Genomic DNA, 19,911 nt, shown 5'->3' with positions numbered 1-19,911 from the left:
TGCTCGTCGAAGGTCGTGGGGACAACGTGTGGCATAGATCTATGCCCTCAAACCTGCATCTGAGTGTATTGAGAGCTCCGGCGACCAGTGGTATTCATCTTCTCTCGCAAGGCGTCGCTGCCGGTGGTACAGAGAGAATAGATATGAGCTCGTTTTATCTATAAACTAGTTTATAACCCGTGATAACCACGGTTATAAAATTAATTAAACTTTCGTATTAAAAAATCAAAATCATTAATAAATTATTACTTAAGAGATATTTTTTTAGTTGTATAAAATTATAATCATTGATTTAAATAAATACGTGGAGTTACATCATTTTATAATTTATATTAATTTTATTTTAATTTTTAATCTAATGTTATTAATTTAATATAATTAAAGGGAGAAATTATAAATTTTGAAATTTAAAATGAAGAATCAATTATCAATTATTAATTTAATAAAATTAGAGTGAGAAACTTAAAATTTGAAATTTGAAATGAATAATTAATAGGTTGACAAGTGGCATGATAAATGATATATAACATTAATGAGGGGTTCTAATTGCATGACACTTGTCAATATGAGATTAAACTTATTCTTTTATTAGAATAGGGAGATTCGATCCACTTTAATTTCAAGCACCTTCTGAATCTCTCCTCTCTGATCGACGACCTCCGTATGAACTTTTGTTTCAGTTCAGATTGGGACTATAAATCAACACCTTAAAGGCTTGGAGCAGGTGGGTAAGAACCTCGAGGTGGAGCTAACAAATTTTTGGTGGTTGTATTGACCAGTGGGATGGTGAGGTTTGATTTTGATTTGTTGTAGGTTTGATTTTGATTTCCATCTATGATATGATCAAGAAGAAGAAGTGGGTATCGTATTTTTTTCTTATTCCCAAACCTTCTTCAATGGACCGACAATTGATTTTGATCCAGTTGAAGAACGAATTACACTTCAGAACAATCTTAATTATACTTTATTTCCATATTAATTGTGAAGAAAGAGAAAGTTAGTGATCCATAGAAACAAAGACGAGAGAGAGAGAGAGAGAGAGAGAGAGAGAGAGAGAGAGAGAGAGAGAGAGAGAGAGAGAGAGAGAGAGAGAGAGAGAGAGAGAGAGAGAGAGAGAGAGAGAGAGAGAGAGAGAGAGAGAGAGAGAGAGAGAGAGAGATTCTTTTTCTTTTTTCTTTATTTTTTAATTAAAACAACATTAGAATACTTATAAAAAATACAAAAAAGAAAATAAAAGGGCATAATCGTCTTTTTAAGTTTTTTTTGGATAAAAAACCCAAAAAAACCTTGATTTTGAACCTTCCATGCAAATTAAAAACTTTTTAGACCCCATCAAAAAGTTTTTGAAAACGACAAGAACCAAATTTTTATCCTAATTTAATAAAAATTTATAAGTATCACCGTGTTATTAAAATAGTAAAATACAAAGTTTCCATACGTAGACAAAAATAATCGGTGGCTAGTCTTTTGATACGTGTCTAATTAGCAAATGCCATATAGGGCCCTGCAATTCGTCCGCAGCATGTAACCATCTGCCACCAGAACGAACGACCCTATCATATTCCGTTACTTCAGTTGACAATCGCCGTCATGACGACCATAGGTAACGCCGGAGCGGCCTCTTTCTCCTCCATCTCCCTCCTCAAACCACAACCCCACCACCACGACCGACTTCTCAAATCAGTCCCAATTTTTAAAACTCCCAAACAGAAACCAATCTCTGCCGTCCGTGCCACCGAAAAGCTCCCGGCGAGATGGAGTCCCGACAGCTGGAAATCAAAACCAGCCCTCCAAATCCCAGATTACCCCGACAAAGAACAACTGGAATCCGTTCTGAAAACGCTAGAATCTTACCCTCCAATTGTGTTCGCCGGCGAGGCTCGGAAACTGGAGGAGCGGTTAGGCGAAGCCGCTCGTGGCGATGCTTTCTTGCTTCAAGGCGGTGATTGCGCCGAGAGTTTCAAAGAATTCAAAACCGATAACATCAGAGATACTTTCCGACTACTCTTACAGATGGGTGTCGTCCTTATGTTCGGTGGTCAAATGCCCGTCATCAAGGTACAAAATCTCAAAATCGAAACTTCAATTACTCTTTAATTCGTTGCAATCTCTTAATTGTTGGTTTCATAATCAGGTCGGGAGAATGGCTGGCCAATTTGCGAAACCCCGATCAGATTCCTTCGAGGAGAAAGATGGAGTGAAGTTACCAAGTTACAGAGGTGACAACGTAAACGGCGATTCATTTGACGAAAAATCAAGAATCCCGGATCCCAACAGAATGATTCAGGCTTACACTCAATCGGTCTCGACGCTTAACATCTTAAGAGCTTTTGCCACCGGAGGTTATGCCGCTATGCAGAGAGTTAACCAATGGAATCTTGATTTCACAGTGCATAGTGAACAGGGAGATAGGTATCGGGAATTGGCTCACCGAGTTGATGAAGCGATGGGATTCATGGCTGCTGCTGGACTCACCATCGATCACCCAATCATGACCACGACACCGTTTTGGACCTCACATGAGTGTTTGCTTTTGCCATATGAACAAGCACTCACGAGGGAGGATTCTACATCGGGTCTTTATTATGATTGCTCGGCTCACATGGTTTGGGTAGGGGAACGCACTCGACAACTTGATGGTGCTCATGTTGAGTTTTTACGTGGTGTTGCCAACCCTCTTGGGATCAAGGTATATATAGACATATATATTTGGTCAAAATTTCATATCTTTTTCTTGTTGTTGTTGAAAAGATGATGTTTTTGTGATGCAGGTGAGTGATAAGATGGATCCTAGTGAACTGGTGAAGTTGATTGAGATCTTGAATCCTGATAACAAGGCTGGGAGGATTACGATTATTTCAAGAATGGGGGCTGATAACACGAGAGTGAAGCTTCCTCATCTAATCAGGGCAGTTCGTGGTGCGGGTCAAATCGTGACTTGGGTTAGTGACCCGATGCATGGTAACACCATTAAAGCTCCCGTGGGACTCAAGACTCGGTCTTTCGATGCAATCAGGGTATGTTTCTTCATTCTCATGTTTCCATTTTCCAATCTTCATTCCGTTTACTTCTCCAAATGGGTTTTAGAAAAGTGCTAAATACATGAATAACACTTTCTCGATTTAACGTTTTTTACACCTTGTGGGGTGTTTTGCAGGCGGAGGTGACAGCGTTCTTTGATGTGCATGAGCAAGAAGGAAGCTACCCGGGTGGTGTGCATCTAGAAATGACTGGGCAGAATGTGACTGAATGCGTTGGTGGTTCACGAACCATCACTTACAATGATCTGAGCTCACGTTACCACACCCACTGTGACCCACGCCTCAATGCGTCTCAGTCTCTTGAGCTTGCGTTCATCATTGCAGAACGCCTCCGGAAGGGACGCCTCAGACGTGGCATTACCAGTAGCAGTGGGGCCGGTTTTATTCTTTAGAAACTTTTTTCTAATAATGAGGTATATTATATTATATTATATATGTTAATGAGGAGATACAACAGTTATTGTCTTGGGTTTCGATAAATGTTACTAGCGTTGTACTTTTGTTTGTTACTTTTTTCTGTTATAGAAAATGACGTCAATGTCATATATCAACTCTAATTAAGGATCACCAAGACATCAACCTGGTTCAAAAGAAAAGAAAAACCATATTGACAGCTAGTTACTCAAACAGGGAAGTTGGGGATTATGTCTTCTTACATATGCAAATAGGAATAAAGATTTATAAACAATGGCGTGGAATGGAAGGAAGAGTAACATATATTGATAGTGTTTGTAATAGAGTTTAACTCTTCATTAAATCTATAATTGGTCATGTCCTCAACAATATTGATGTAAAGAAAAGATGATGTGTATTAGGGGTGTGACTTTCTTTGTTCTTGAAATATACCATTTTTTTTTATCTTCTTATTGCTTCTCCTTCCAAACAAGACAATCAAGTAATACACCTTTTACTTTATTGTTTCTTGAAGTTGACATTTAGCTTTTCTTATTTTACTTTCTAAAATTCTGACGTTAACTTGCCAAGTAACTTGGTGATTACAATAAAATATCAACAAATTTTGATTACTTTCAAATCTTATTTTACTTCTGTTACTGCATCCTTCTTTTGTTTCTTTTAAAGCATTCTTTAGTGCATCTTTTTCTCTACATCAAAGTTATTCCCCAATCAGTTACCAAGAATCAAGATATTCAACAATGTAGATTCAACAAGATCATCACAATTTGTAAGAATCAAAATACCAAATCATGATATTCAACAAAGTATTCATCAATAATCAACCAGTACTCATCAGAAATTCAAGAATCAGAATGGTTCAAGATTCATAGTTTCAAAGTATTAATCAGAAAATCAACAAAACAGATTTAAAGAAGTGGATTACAAATATTCTTCTTCCTTAAGTCTAGGTAAATATCTCTAATCCTACTCCTGTTAGCTTTACCCTTTTATGTAATTCAACTCAATTACTAAGTTAGAATAATAAACACATGATGTTATTAGTGAATTGTCAAATTCAGAAAAAAAAAAAAAACTTTGTTTTAAAGAAAGAAACACTACACAGATAAACAACCACTGTTTTATCCCATACATCAGATGAATATTTAGTCACAGGTTTTAGAATGTTTTGGGCTGGGGCACAAACTAAATAGTGGCTCATCAAAAAAGAAATTTAACTTGTGTTTAAAAATATATTATTTTTATTAATAAGTGTTAAATCTCATTTTTTTTTAAGTAGAATGATGTATTGTAACCTATCAACGGACTTGATCCCTGGTTCTTTGAATAAAATGGTCCAACCGAGCAATCTAACATGCACCATAAAATGTTTCTACTTATACTTGGAAACAATGCATATATAACTAGAACAGGGGTTAAAAATGCTTTTCAAAAAGAGATAAAAATGTTTGAAAGAAGACTTGAGTTATTAGCTGTTTTACATATGCAATTGTATGTGTATTAACAAGGACAATACTTGCGTTAGGCGACTATGTAGGGGAGTTTCTTTTACATGCAGTACAATCAATAGTCTTTTGGTTAAGACTTGTTAGCACGAGTTGGAGTTTTGAGATTTATCTCAATTTAGGGAATAAAAGTAAAAATTAAATAATTATACCTGCAAAAAATCTACTACCACAACCATAGGCATACCACTCCTAACCTTCCTTGCAATGGTTGGGGTGCAAGAGCCTAGGAACCAAGTCCCGGATGAGGCAGTTCAAAAAAATAGTCGTAGCTCAACATCGATATTAGATGCTTTGGATACGATAAAGGTAATATACAACTTTCTATTATATTTTAGGATTATATGTTGTTTTAATAAAAAAAATCACCAATCCTATGTTTTGGTAGTTTATTAGTGTTACCATTTTTGAAATTTTATACTTTTTATAGTTATGTGTATCCAATCAAAAAGTTGCATTTTCATTTTTCAAAAATATACAAAAACATATTTTTTTGTTTCTAAATCTTGTAGTTTCTAATTGTTATTGTGCTTAATAAAGTATCGGGTTAGTCATAGAAAGTGATACACATGTCAATATTGATATAATTCATGATAATATGTCAATTATAAAAAATAGTAATACATTTTCTGCTATATGTTTGCAGGTGCCTACTCAATGCGAATTGGTGTTACCATATGGGGAAATGAACAAAAAATGTGCCAAATGGCTGGTCTTTCCGTATGATAATGGTTTAATCCACTCACTTCCTCTTCGTGAAAGAAGGTTTTAATAGACAAAATTGATGAAGATTTTAAAAATGTTCATGTTCCTATCAAGATACAAGAAGTTAATAAGCTACACCAGGCGGTCGGTACTGTAATTCAATGGCCACGGATTGCAATTGTACTCATCCATGTACATCTTCATTTTTCTTTACTTTTTTAGCTATTGTATACATATCAAGTATAAGTGTGTGAGATAAATCAAATGGCTTACTAATATAGGAACAATGAACAAAGCAAAAAAATGCGACCACAAGTTTGATACCAGCAAGTGCATGGGGTGGTACGAAGAACATGCCTAGCCAAACAACCAACAAAGTAAGACCGATTGAGTTTCTTCGTGATCATTTGAAGACTAACCCAATGGTTAACATCAAAGTTGATTCTAGGATTTTTCAAGTTGGGTCATATCATTTTTCAGTTACATGTGAAGATTACTTTCGCTTGTTGAGAAAACAAACAACAGATATTTCCATTATAACAACTTGGCAGATGTAAGTACCTCAAAAATTATTATGTGTTGCCATAATGATTAGGTAGCTTCAAAGATTTTAGCTGACTGTAACTCATTTTTTTGTAGGATTCTACATTCAATGGTTCGAACATGTGTAAACAAATGTGCTTTCTTAAACACATATAAGATACTAGGGGAAGCTTGCTAAAAAAATCTTGATGGTGTTGTCAGTTATCTTGTTGATGCGATGCGTCTTCATCATGGAAAATTGTTTCTCATTGCACCATATTTGCAAAAGTACCATAAATTTATATCTTTATTATTATTTATTTGTTTTATTTGTTCATTTATACTAACATTCTTAATAATTACTAGTAAGCATTGGGTTCTCTTGGTGATCTGTCCCCGCAATCGCACAGTGTACGTTTTGGATTCTCTTAAGAAGCCTGTAGAAACGCTCGACACTTACTGCTTGCTCAAAAAGCATGTGGACATGTAAGAAATTTATTAGTATAGTCTAAAAATTATTAGTTTGTAATAAATTTGAACACCATACTATTGATTTTTATCATTTTAGGGCTTTCACGATATATGAAAAAGACATATAAACTTCAATTGGATGGATTCTCGCTGAGGTAGTTTATATCACTTACATCCAAACAGATTGATGTTTTTTTGTCTGAATAATGTTTTCTTTCTATTACATTTTCAGTGTAACCAACAACTAGGTGTTTTAGAGAGTGGACATTACTTAATGAGATGGATGTTTGACTTTGTCTTGACCAAACAATATGGATTTCCAAATAAAATAAGTACTTTTTAAATATCTTTTCATTGGTTTAATTGTAAATTTGCAATAACTTTCTGTTTTGTTAATTAATAGTTTAACTTTTATTTCTCATAGAGTCCAATATTCTTTGGAATGATGACACTCCTTTTGAGGAAAAGATGTTGGTTTCGATCGTAGCTACGTGGGCTAGGGAATTTTTGAATCATTATATAAATGACACGGTCCTTTAAAAAAGCATATAGGGTTAGTTATTAATTTTCATAGCATTCTACTTTTGGTTTAATGATCTAATGCTTTTATAGGAAATCTCATTATTGTTGTGTTTGTTTTTTAGAATATAGAGCTGATTTTGATGTCTTGGACAATCTCTCTACAATTGAATCATGAATGTTCTTTTTTAAGTTTTTATGGAAGTTTTATGTAGTAGAAAATTACCAAAATGATGGATTTTTATTCTGAGACATGTTTTTTCTTTGATGTTGTTTCTATCAATCTACTATAGATGGTTTTTTAGTCTATGCAAATTTACAGTATTTTTCATTTATACCTACAGAACATGTTGAATGCAAAAAAAAAAAAAAAAAAAAAAAGAATATCATATTGTATTTAGTAATAGGTCTATAAATTAAATAAAAGAAATATAAAAAAAAGGCAGTTAAATGACCCGGTTGCAATGAATCTGGGTTATATAAGGTTTGCAATATCCGTTTCAAAAAAAATCTAACTACATAGTAGAACCCAGTTGCTTATATGAAAACCGGCCTTTATGGTGGAAAAAATCGGTGATGGGTTAGAAGAAAAACCCCGGTTTTTTGTGATGAAACCGGTCTTTATTATGGAAATATGACCCGGTTTTACAACCGGGTTATATCAGGATTTCAACTTAGGACTCGCTTATAAGGAACCCGGTTGAAAACCGGGTTATATTAGGCTTAAAACCGGGTCCTATGTGGCTTTTTGTAGTAGTGAAGGGGTTTCATTTTTCAATAAGCAATCTTCTACATGTGTTGTACTTGTCATAAATTGTTTCTTTTCATCATAGTTAAAAGTTTCAAAGTTTTTATCAGTTCAGAAACTTATATCACAGAAGTATTAAGTAGGTCATAACCATGGAGGCGGATAATTCACTACTAGAAAAACAGCCTTTTACGACGCTCATTGCGCGTCGTAAAAGGCTCAGACGACATGCAAATGTGCGTCAAGGAAGACCCTGTCATAAAGAGAGATGACGCGCAATTACGACGCACGTTTATGACACGCAATGCGTATCAAGGAAGGCCCTGTCATAAAAGAAGATGACACGCATACACCTGTTGTAACCTTACGACGCGCGAGTTAATGACACGCAATGCGTATCAAGAAAACCCCTGTCAAGAAAGGCCATATCATAAATGAAGATGACACACATTTTTGCGTATCATAATTTTAAATGTTTAAAAAAAAATATTTATAGATTTACTAATTTTCAAATTAAATTTTTATTTAATGTCTCATAATAGAAAATAAAATATCATATACAAAAAATACAATCCATTGCATAAAATTTAATGTCATACAAATAATCGTTCCATGGACAAAAAACAACAACCAGTCAATACTAGTATCAGAACATAAAGACTCAGCATAAAGCACCTTTCTGCACAAAAATACAATCCATTGTTGTAAGCAAGTGTGTATTGAAGCACCTTCCATGTAGTAGTACCCCCTTGACCAATACTAGTATCAGAACATAAAGCACCTTTCTGCACAAAAAACAACAATCAGTCAACAAAGACTCAACATTCTTTAAAATACTATATGAAACAAAGAGTCAACAAAGACTCAACATTCTTTAAAATACTATATGAAACAAAGAGTCAACAAAGACTCAACATTCTTTAAAATACTATATGAAACAAAGAGTCAACAAAGACTCAACATATAAGTACATATCTAGAGTAACAAATTAGATTAGTTAATCTCATAAATCTTCAGAAGGCTACTTCAAGTATCTATTTTGCTCAAATCTTCAGAAGGCTAATTCAAGTATATATAGCATAGAAGATTAAGTTGTGTCCCCTTTATGTCCATTAAGTTAGAAAGAAGAAGCATGTAAGTAAGGATTACTGTCATTTTTATTAAATAGGTGGATCACAAAGACCTTGTACATTAAGGTTGTGTTTGTTACACATGACATGGTTGACAGGAGTCCAAGTCCCAACTTTCGAAGTAGGACAAAAAACGAACCACATTTTCATATAGCAATTTGAAGTCTCTGGACATTTCATTTCATTAGCCTACTTAAACACATTAGCTGGAATTATGGAAGTACTTATTCTACTCAAATTGTCATCACCTCTGTCAAAACAAATTTTACATGATCAATTCAGTTTACCTAGTAAAAACTATTTTTTTGAAATAGAAAATACAAAAAGTCATAACAATGTTTACATGTTCTTTGATTCGTGAACAAGGGTCATGGCTCACCATAATATATTGCAAATGCAACATGATAAGAACCCTTAAAATGACTAACCAGTGAGTACATGCTACCAGAACCAAAACCTGCCACCATACTACAATTATGTACATAGATGAATAAGATTTAAAACCAAAAACACCAATTTGTTTTTGTCTCCATTTGACTAAAGAAATAGACTGAAAACTCTAACCATTAATGGATTCATTTACTATAAGCTTACCTTGCGTGGAAACTCTCCTATCATCACCATGAACCATCACCATCACTCCTATCAGTAAAAAACAAAAAATGCACTTAGATAACAAAACTCAAAGAAATAGCAATCTACTTTCTTTTAAATCTTTAGCAATTTCATATAAATACAGAGCAATTTTTGTTGGTATAACAAGAAAAAAGATTGAAAGTAAGAAAATTATTGTTCGAGTATTGTATGCCCAACACATTTTCAAACCATAACCTTTTCCCCCATTTCATCTTCAAATTTTATCTCAAACATTTTTGCAAAATTTTGTCCCAAGCAATGGGATGTTGCACCTTGTACAATTTATAAGATGAAAGGACAATGAAACCGGCACAAAACCTATTACATCATATAATTTTGGTAAGAGCCTCCCTCTGGGGTTCACAAGACCATGACCGGCTTCTAGAAGCATCCCAGAAAACTATGCTATGATATAACAAAGTATAATGTACATCATTAAAATATTTTATCGATTTATCCAGAAAACTAACCTATTTTAACAAGCAACAACAAGTATACTAATATTGATACGATAGTTGACTACATATTAACCTATTTTATCAATTTAGTATATAATAATACTACAATACTGTAATATACTAAAGTAGAACGTAAATTTTTTACCAGTTTATGGATATAGACAACTAGATTATATTCAAAAATAGTTTATTAATGGTTAATCACAATAGGAAATACTATTTTATCAATATCAGTATAAAAATACAATAAAGTGTAACATAGATAGTTTTTTATTCCTTAAATTTATAATTGTACCTTAGCGTCTGCCTCCTCCTTTGATGCAAAGGTAGTGTGTCCTTCTTGCCAAAGAAACTCACGGATCCTAGAATAAGAACAGTTTATTATCATATCAAGAAATAGAAAATCAAGATAAAAAATCATGTCATGTGATGAATTATGAATAAGAAAGCAAAGAAGCTATCTGATAAATGGAGTAGGATTACTAAACTCCCATCAAACAACATTACACCATTGGTTAAGTTTCTAGGGCAAGTCATGGTGTCCCCTGATCATTTTGAGAAATACGGATACATCACAGTTTCACTTGTTGGTCTAATTGCAATTGGAACTTCCAATTCAGAATCCCCTGATCTCGTCAACCATGCAACCTGAAAGGGGAATAAGGAGGGCATTCATGTCTTCAAGAGAATAAACAACATGAGATAATGTATCAATGATGCATGTTTTAGTCATTCCACCAGATGAATCAAGAAAAAGATTAGTTAATTTGCTATCCGTGGATTACCTAAATGGTAAAACCAAAAAATCAAAATCTTGAACCCATGAATGTTAAGTGTAAATTATGTATTTAGATGAACAAACGCAAGAACATAATCAAAATCTGAGACATGTAGACATCAAAACAATTATGCACCAAAAATCTATGTGACCACCAAAGCTTAGAGTTATAACTAAGTATGTATGTCTTATGAAAAAGGAGGTACCTGGTGAGGTTTAACAGATGTTGTATAATGGAGTGCTTGGTTAAGTTTCTAGGGCAAGTCAAAGCCTCTCTGATACCATGATAAAAAGTGTATTTTTGTATGTCATTTCTCATCAATTCATAACAGGAAGGAAATACTTTATACAGGAGCATAAGAAGCTAAAAAAGGACAGAGGCTAATCTACTCCTATAATCAAGGAATTTACATAAAAGAATTTATTCCTAAAATACCCTCATGATAGCTCATGCCAACATGTGTGTGGTGTGGTGGGTTACTTCATCTTCAACAAAGCAACCAAATGCAAACACTGTTTATATATATATATATATATATATATATATATATATATATATATATATATATATATATATATATACCCACACACACACATACACACCGTTTTGTGAAAAAGGAAGTAGCCTTGTTTTGTTTTAATCTTACAAATATACAAGTGTATTTCCATAGTTGAGATAAAAACTCTTTGAAAGAAGCACATGATAAACAACATCAATGACCAATATAATACCTCAAATAATGTCCAAGTTAAGCGTAAGAAGTTTGAAATTGCAGATCTGTTGAAGCAGAGAAACTATTTTATCAAACAAACATGGAAAATCCAATTGAAGAAAAATAGTCCAAAGCTGTGGAAGCAGAACCATAGTAAATCTATGTGCCTTCAGAGAGCAAGATCACTTTATCAAACATGTGGTAGATCCGACTCTTGAACCTTCAATTTTGACTTTATAAACAACCTCTTCAAACTGAAAAGAATGACAAAATCACCATGAAAAACATTTATATAATTAAATCAAAAAAATTAACGGGTGGGGATGTAAAAAGACCTTTAATGTTATGGAAGATAAAGATGATTCGAATGAAATTAAAACACAAAATCGAAGAAATCCCAGTAAGATGTAACTCAAAAAATTAAGAACCCTAACCTTAAACTCTTACCAAACGAGTTCAGGATGTCAGCGACGGGAAGGAAGAAAAAGACGTTGGCAAGGAAAAAAAAGGTTTGACGCCGGCGAGGGTAGAGGAAGCAGTGGCGACGACGGCGAGGAGAAGGAAGACCGACCGCAGCGACCGGGAGGGGAGCCAGTGATGTCTTTGACCAGAGTATCTGAAGAGCTTGTATCTTTGTGGAAAATAAAGCGATTAACAGGAAAAATTCCAGGAAACATGCGAAGATCGAGCAAGAACAAACTCGGTAATCAAGTAAAAACAAAAGAAATCACTAATTTGGAAAGAGATAAATCTTGAAGCTCTTACCATATGAAGATATAGAAAAGATGATTGAAGGAGGTCGATTTTGCAGAGTTATAAGATCGCTTGTGGTAGGGAGGCAATGAATGGATGAAACAAGCCCTAACAAATCCAGAACCGAGCTGCGTGTGGTGATGATGGAGCGTAGCCACGATTTGAGGTTCGGGAGTGGTGCTTCTAGACAAAGAAACACCGAGTGTAGATTCATAAGTAAGAGAAGCTGATGACATCGCGTGAGGATGGTTTGGGCTCGAAACAAAAAGCTTACATGGAAACCAGATCTTGGTGAAGACCAAAATATGCAAATAAATAGTGTGTTCGTTGCCCCTTACGTGTTTTGAACCAGGCGAGAGGGATGAGATGGAAATACGAGAGTGAAATAGAAAAAATTAGGGTCGGATTTAGGAACCCTAAATCATCGGCTCAAATTGATAACTGGGAGGTAAGAACCCTAAATCCTCAGCTCATTAGGGTTGAATTAAGAGTGTAAGAAATTGTTGGAACCGAGAAGTAGGTTTTTGGTGGAGGTGATGGATCGAGGAATTGAGGAAGCTGTGGATGAAGACAAAGGCCCAAATTCGAAGAGGCGGGGAATTTTTGGATGAATAGGCGGTGGTTAATTTTTTGGATTTCATTTCCCCCCCCTAAAAACGCGTGTTTCCTAAAAAAAATATAAAGCGACATAGTTACACGACGCACATTTTTTGATAGGTGCCCTCCGTATTTTTTTCTGACACTAATTTTAGGGGCACGCGAAAATGCGTGTTATCTATCCTTCACATTTTAGAAAAATAACATTAATTTTTAGGGCACGCACATATGCGCGACTTCTATCAGTGTGTGTCATTAATTGCGCGTTGTTAAAGGCTATTTTTCTAGTAGTGATTTCTTTGAGGAAAACGTCGAACGATCGATGTATGGGTGTTTCAGGGGAACAAAGTGACTGTATGTGTCACATTGTTGTACAGATTTCTTGACTGATTTAGTCATTCCAAACCAAGATGTTGGCCGACAATTTCTTATATGTGCGAAAGAAACCAGAGTGTGCTACAATAGGACTACAATGAAACTCTTTTAGCAAACGTGGTATCCAAGGAGAAGTAGTGTAATAACTTCTTTTTTATTGTAGTACAACCTCCAATTCAGAAGTGAAAACTTAGGATATGTTAGAGGGTTATAGCAAAGACTTTTAGCCAGTTTTTATACTTGTGAATCATATTCATAACCTTCCAACAATTTGTCACCATCTAACCATCATATTCACACCCTTCTTGGATTTTGGAAATAGCATAGAGAAGGGATACCCCATCAACTTGGCAACCCAATTTTGTTGATCATGGGTGATGATGCGTTGCTCCAGTAGATGCTTTAAGTTTTTTGGTCGGTGAACATAATGAAATTTTGACCAAGAAGGTATGGGCACCTATGTTGGATAGACAAAGTGCCAAAATCTCTTTTTCATAAGCAGATTTAGCCAAGGTTTTTTCGGCTAGAGCCTTGCTATAAACGGCGATGGGAAACATCTTGTATAAGGACAACTCAAAGCTCCCCCCCCCCCCCCCCGCACACTTGAGTTCAAAAAGTTTATTGAATTTGGGGAGTGCTAGAATCGGGGAAGAAGTCATACATAGTTTCAGATTCTTCAAAGCTTCTTGAGCCTCTGGTCCTCGGTTGAAATTATCCTTTTTGGTGATCTCCATAGGTGGTTGAACAATTTCCCGATATCCTTTGATAAGCTTAGAGTAGTAGCCCGTAAGACCAAGAAACCCATGTATCCCCTTCACTGTAATGTCCCGAATTTCAACCTAAAATTTTCATTTTTATTTATTAAACTATATTAGAGTGTAATTACATTATTCGGTCCTCGCCCTTCTCGCTAAGTACCTGAAAAACATTTATAACAACTGAGTAAGCTCTAGGCTTAGTATGTTCCTCAAAATACCATATACCACATTACATATACAATACATACACATAATGGCTTTCAACATAAAGCTGGTCCACCCTTGGCCTTCAGCACGAAGCTGGTCCGTCCTATTTGCCTACAACATATAGCTGGTCTACACTTTGGCCTTTAGCATAATTCTAGTCCGTTCGAGTCTATTGGTCTTCAGCATGAAACCGATCCTCCTTTAACTCCCCACATAATATATCAACACATATATGACATAGTGATAATTCAACATACATGCAACTAACTAAACTAGCCTAATGGCATACTACAAGGCAACTCTATCCTAACATACAAATGATATATATTGGAGCACATAATATAGTGAGAAAACTCACCTGTACAGTTACTTAGATGATTGACGGATATGATGAGTTTTATACAAACAATCTTATGTGTGCATGCAACCCTAGATTAGATCTATGTTTTCTCTATTAGACATACACGCATTGAACACAAAATAGAAAACCCTAATATGCATCTAATATTTCGAAATCTACATAAGAAAGATTAGAACACATACCTTTGTTGCTATGTAGCAATAACAACCAATTCTTGAAGATCCTTACTTGTGAAAACAAGTACCACAAGCATAGTACCTCTAATGGCTCACAAACACACTAGGGAAAGAGGATGAATATGAGAGAGAGAGAGAGAGAGGAGAGAGGAGTCACTTGCTCAGAAATTCGGCTCTTTTAGGGTTTCAATGAGGTGCCCGAATTCAAGAGGCAAAGGGCTCTATTTATAGCTGAAGCTAGCTAGGTTTTAAGGTGGAAACCCTAATTCCTTAGCTTAGGGCCTAAGCAAGTCCATGGACCCCTTCCTTAGGGCTTGGATGAAAATCTCTATAACCTTCTAGGGATTTTCAATCCTTTCTAATATGGGTATTCTAATGGCCCAAAACCATAACTATCAAATAATTACAAAACAACCCCTGCACTTTTAATCGGTTCCTTTAATCCCAAAACTAATTCCAAATTAATTTCTGATTAAATACTAATTAATAATATGATTTCTAATTAATATATTATTCTTATAATATATTCATAAATCATTTTCATGAACCAATTTATTATTCTAAATAATAAACTCAGACTCTCTCTCCAATAGTCATCTTATCTAGTTGTCAGTGTGAAGGCAACCTAAAAGAACCATGCTACTATCAAATCAAGTACATACCAATTATAGTTATAAGCTTAGACACCCAATCAATAGTCTCCTACTTGGATAAGTTTAATAACTATAATTGCAAGTATGGCTTCAAAATCTGACTAGCAATCGTAGCTCTCAAAAGCCGCTGTCGAACTCTAACCTAGTCAGTCACGTATCCTCAGATAAAGGATCATATTGTTGGATTAGTGTCTAAGCCCGTAACTGTATTTGGAAAGTATATGACCCGGTTGTGCATGATCCTTTTGGTTTGCCTTCACTAAAGCAACTTGACATGATGATTTATGAAGAGAGAGAGGTTATTATGGTTTATTAATATATTATATGAATAATACATTAAAGGAGAAATCATATAGTTTAATTAATATTAGTCAAGAATTAATTAAGAATTAATTTTGTGACTAAAAAAGATTAATTAATTAAAGGGAATTAGAACTGTCAATTGTGTGATAATTGATTTTGGGTTGAGGATCCTTATGGATTAGGGCATGGATGCAATTAAGGTGGAGTCCATCTTAAATTTGTCCAAGGAGGCCTTATTCCAGAAGGTTCTCAAGTTGCTTAGGGCCTAAGTCATCCAATTAGGGTTTTGACTGAAACCCTAGCAGCACAAGTATATAAGTACCCCTAGGGCTAGCAAAATCGGCCATTTGATCCCTTGGAAGCTTGGAGCTGACTTTTGCCTCTCATCCTCTCTCCTAAACATCATCCTCTTGCTTGTGGTGCTTGTAAGCCATTAGAGGTGTTACACTTGTGACACTAAGCTTCTTGAAGATCAAAGGATTCTTGGAACTATTGATAGGCATCATCTAAACTTGTTATATTGTAGATCTCGTTTTTAATAGTATGCTAGAGTAGGGTTTCAAGTCTTGGATGTATTACGTGTACAATAGAGAAACCTAGATCCAAGCATTTAGGGTTTTGCATGAGTACATAGGATTGTTCTTTTGTATAAAAACCCATCAGTGGTATTAGAGCCATGATTGATTTCTATTGTATTTGATGCTTTGTGTTTCATTCTTTCTTGAAAAATCATTTTTTTGGTCATCTGCTTGACAGAGTCGTCGAGTCCCATAGTGGGCTCGATGAGTAGGATGAACTCGACGAGTCCATATGGGGACTCAGTGAGTCGGGCTGTCAGACAGAGGGTATTTCAAGATTTCATGCCTATTTTGCTGTGGGGTAATTACCAAATCGTTTTTGATTAATAAAATACGTATTTTATTGATATTGTATGATTATCCTTGCCAAAATAAAAGATAATTTCAAATTAATTGAATAATTACTTCCTTATATGATAAATATTAATTATTTGGATTATTTGATCATTATCTTGCATGAAATTGAATTAGGTCAAGATTAGATAATCACCATAATTAATTGTTTAATTATTTATTTGAATTTTGATCTAGATAGTTTTGAAATGTTTCAAAACTTTCCCTCAAGTTTTGGAATTTAATTTTTGGATTAAAAGTTTACTTTTGAAATTATTAAATTCCAAACCCTAGAATTTTACAAGTTTAAATTTCACCCTATATTATTATAATATTATAAGCACTGTTGTAAAAATCCCGACTATGTCCCGATTAATCTTCGGTTAATCCGTAGGTGCTACACGACCGATTAGAGGACACCTAACGATTAATCCCTACATACATAATGAGTAAGACAATATAAAATAATGAAATTTTAACATGTTGAAGAATTTTCATCTCAATGGAAACTATTTGAGGCATGATTAGTGTTGTATTAATCATATTAATCTATTTTGTTATGCTATTGCCACTCTTTGTTAGTCCAAGTTAGTGTGTCGGTTAACCACACACACGCCACTAACGACTTGACAAAGTGCAATGTGCAATTTCATCGATTAACATCAAATTCACATTTTCTTAAAGTAACTAAGATTAAAATATATAAAAAAACATTTAGTTACTTTATATTTTTCATTATACTTATAAATGAGGATATAATGTCCTATCCTACCCGTTCGGCTAACGACCATCCATTAGTCAAGAGTGCGGTGGGTAAGAATGGATATCCAATGACGGTTATTTTATAGGCCGCTTGCTTAAACATTCCTTATAGATTGACTTTTCTTATCCAAACTTAAACAATTAATTTAAATTAAAAAATTTTCACAAGGATTATCCATTAAATTAAATAAATAATTTAACCTAATCCCTTTATCCCTAGATTTCGAAAATTTGGGAAGGGATATTTCAAAAACTTTAATTATTCTTTAAACAATTAAAAGATAATACTTAACCAAAAACCCTAGATTTTTGAAATCTAATATTGGGGAAGGCATTTTTGAAAATTCTAGGGTTAGTAAACCCTAAAAATCGAAATCATGAGCATCAAAGGGAAGGGTTCAAAAAACCCTAATCAAGTTTCGAGACTAGGGTTTTGAAACCCTAATTTTGAAAAATCCAAGCCCTAGGGTTTAAATGCCATAAAACCTAATTTTTTCAAGTTTAATGTATTGTATCAAATCTAATTGAAAACAAAAAAATGAAAAGCTCTAATACCATTGACGAGTTTTATACAAACAATCCTATGTGTGCATGCAACCCTAGATTGGATCTATGTTTTCTTTATTAGACATACAAGCATTGAACACAAAATAGAAAACCTTAATATGCATCTAATATTTTTGAAATCAGCATAACAAATATTAGAACACATACCTTTGTTGCTATATAGGAATAACAACCAATTATTGAAGATCCTTGCTTTTGAGAGCAAGTACCACAAGCGTAGTCCATCTAATGGCTTACAAACACACTAGGGCAAGACAATGAATATGAGAGAGAGGAGAGAGGAGTCACTTGCTCATAAATTCGGATCTTCTAAGGTTTCAATGAGGTTCCTGAATTCAAGAGGCAAAGGGCTCTATTTATAGTTGAGGCTAGCTAGGTTTTAAGATGGAAACCCTAATTCCTTAGCTTAGGGTCTAAGCAAGTACATGAACCCCTTCCTTAGGGCTTGGACGAAAATCTCTATAACCTTCTAGGGATTTTTGGACCTCCCTAATAAGGGTGATCTAATGGTCCAAAACCACAACTATCAAATAATTACAAAACAGCCCTTGCACTTTTTATCAGTCCCTTTAATCCCAAAATTAATTCCAAATTAATTTCTGATTAAATACCAATTAATAATATGATTTCTAATTAATATATTATTATTATAATATATTAATAAATCATTTTTATGCACCAATTTATTAATCTAAATAATAAACTCAACCTCCCTCTCCAATAATCATCCTGTCTAGTTGCCAGTGTGAAGGCAACCCAATAGGACCATGCTGATGGGTTTTAGTCATAAGACATCCTATGTGCTCATACAAACCCTAATGCTTGGATCTAGGTTTCTCTATTGTACATGCTTTGAATCCAAGACTATAAATCCTAATTCTAGCATGCAAGTAATCATATTAATATGTAATTAGGTTTAAGATCATACCTTGATTGTTATGTAGCAATAACAATCCCAATTCCTCCTTGAATTGACTTTGGAAGGCTTAGAGTCACAAGTGTCACTCCTCTAATGGTTCACAAACACCATAAGCAAGAGGATGAAGAGGAGAGAGCTTGGAGGCTGCCAAAAACGTGTGTAAACCCTTACAAGAAGCTTAGCCACGTTTTTGAGCCTTAAGGGGTCTTTATATAGTTGGGCTATTAGGGTTATCTAACAAGGAAACCCTAATTTGGATGCTTAAGCCCTAAGCAACCCATAGACTCCTTTTAATCAAGCCCTTGGACGATTTCCTTATGGGTTGCCCATAGAATTCGTCCAACCCTTGATACAAGGCAATCCATGGCCCAAATTGCAATTATCCTATAATTACAATTCCAGTCCCTTAAGTTTAATTAATCTCTTTTAGTCACAAAACTAATTACCAATTAATTATTGACTAATATTAATTAAACAATATGATTTCTCCTTTAATATATTATTCTCATAATACATTAATAAATCATATTTAATCCTTACTCTCCATAAATCATCCTATCAAGTTGCTTTGGTGAAGGCAACCCAAAAGGACCATGCACCATCGGGTCAAGTACACACCAAAATAGTTATGGACTTAGACACTAATCCAACATTCTCCCACTTGGATAAGTCTAACAACTATTCTGCGTATGACTTCAGATCCTGATCTGCAATTGTAGCTTTCCAAAGCCGCTATCAACTCTGATCATATCAGATACGCGTGTCCTTAGATAAGGGATCATATATTCCTCTATTCTAGATATCATATGAGATATGATTTTTAATCATTCTCTTTGTACCACTTCTCGATTTCTGATTTATGACGACAGAATAACTGAACAAATCAAATTAGCCCTAGCCTGGCCGAGCATTTACATATGTCATCACTA

The 19,911-nt window shown here is 34.5% G+C and overlaps 1 protein-coding gene across 2 annotated transcripts; it reads left to right on the top strand.

Moving 5' to 3' along the window:
* Positions 1-1,491: 1,491 nt before the first annotated feature.
* On the top strand, positions 1,492-3,899 carry LOC145047476 (phospho-2-dehydro-3-deoxyheptonate aldolase 2, chloroplastic-like). Of its 2 annotated transcripts, XM_078995745.1 has the most exons (5): positions 1,492-2,058; positions 2,135-2,689; positions 2,772-3,017; positions 3,158-3,454; positions 3,567-3,899. In XM_078995745.1, exons 1-4 carry the CDS (start codon positions 1,591-1,593, stop codon positions 3,431-3,433), a joined length of 1,545 nt encoding a protein of 514 aa, XP_078851871.1. In that variant the 5' UTR covers positions 1,492-1,590; the 3' UTR covers positions 3,434-3,454; positions 3,567-3,899. The 2 variants fall into 2 exon arrangements, with proteins under 2 accessions (XP_078851871.1, XP_078851869.1); XM_078995743.1 differs by lacking the exon at positions 3,567-3,899 and having other exon boundaries at positions 3,158-3,550.
* The last annotated feature ends 16,012 nt before the right edge of the window (positions 3,900-19,911 follow it).

This window comes from Lactuca saligna, chromosome 5, assembly GCF_052625555.1.
Source record: "Lactuca saligna cultivar CGN05327 chromosome 5, ASM5262555v1, whole genome shotgun sequence".
Lineage (NCBI taxonomy): Eukaryota > Viridiplantae > Streptophyta > Magnoliopsida > Asterales > Asteraceae > Lactuca > Lactuca saligna.
This window is presented reverse-complemented; position numbering and strand designations above follow the sequence as displayed.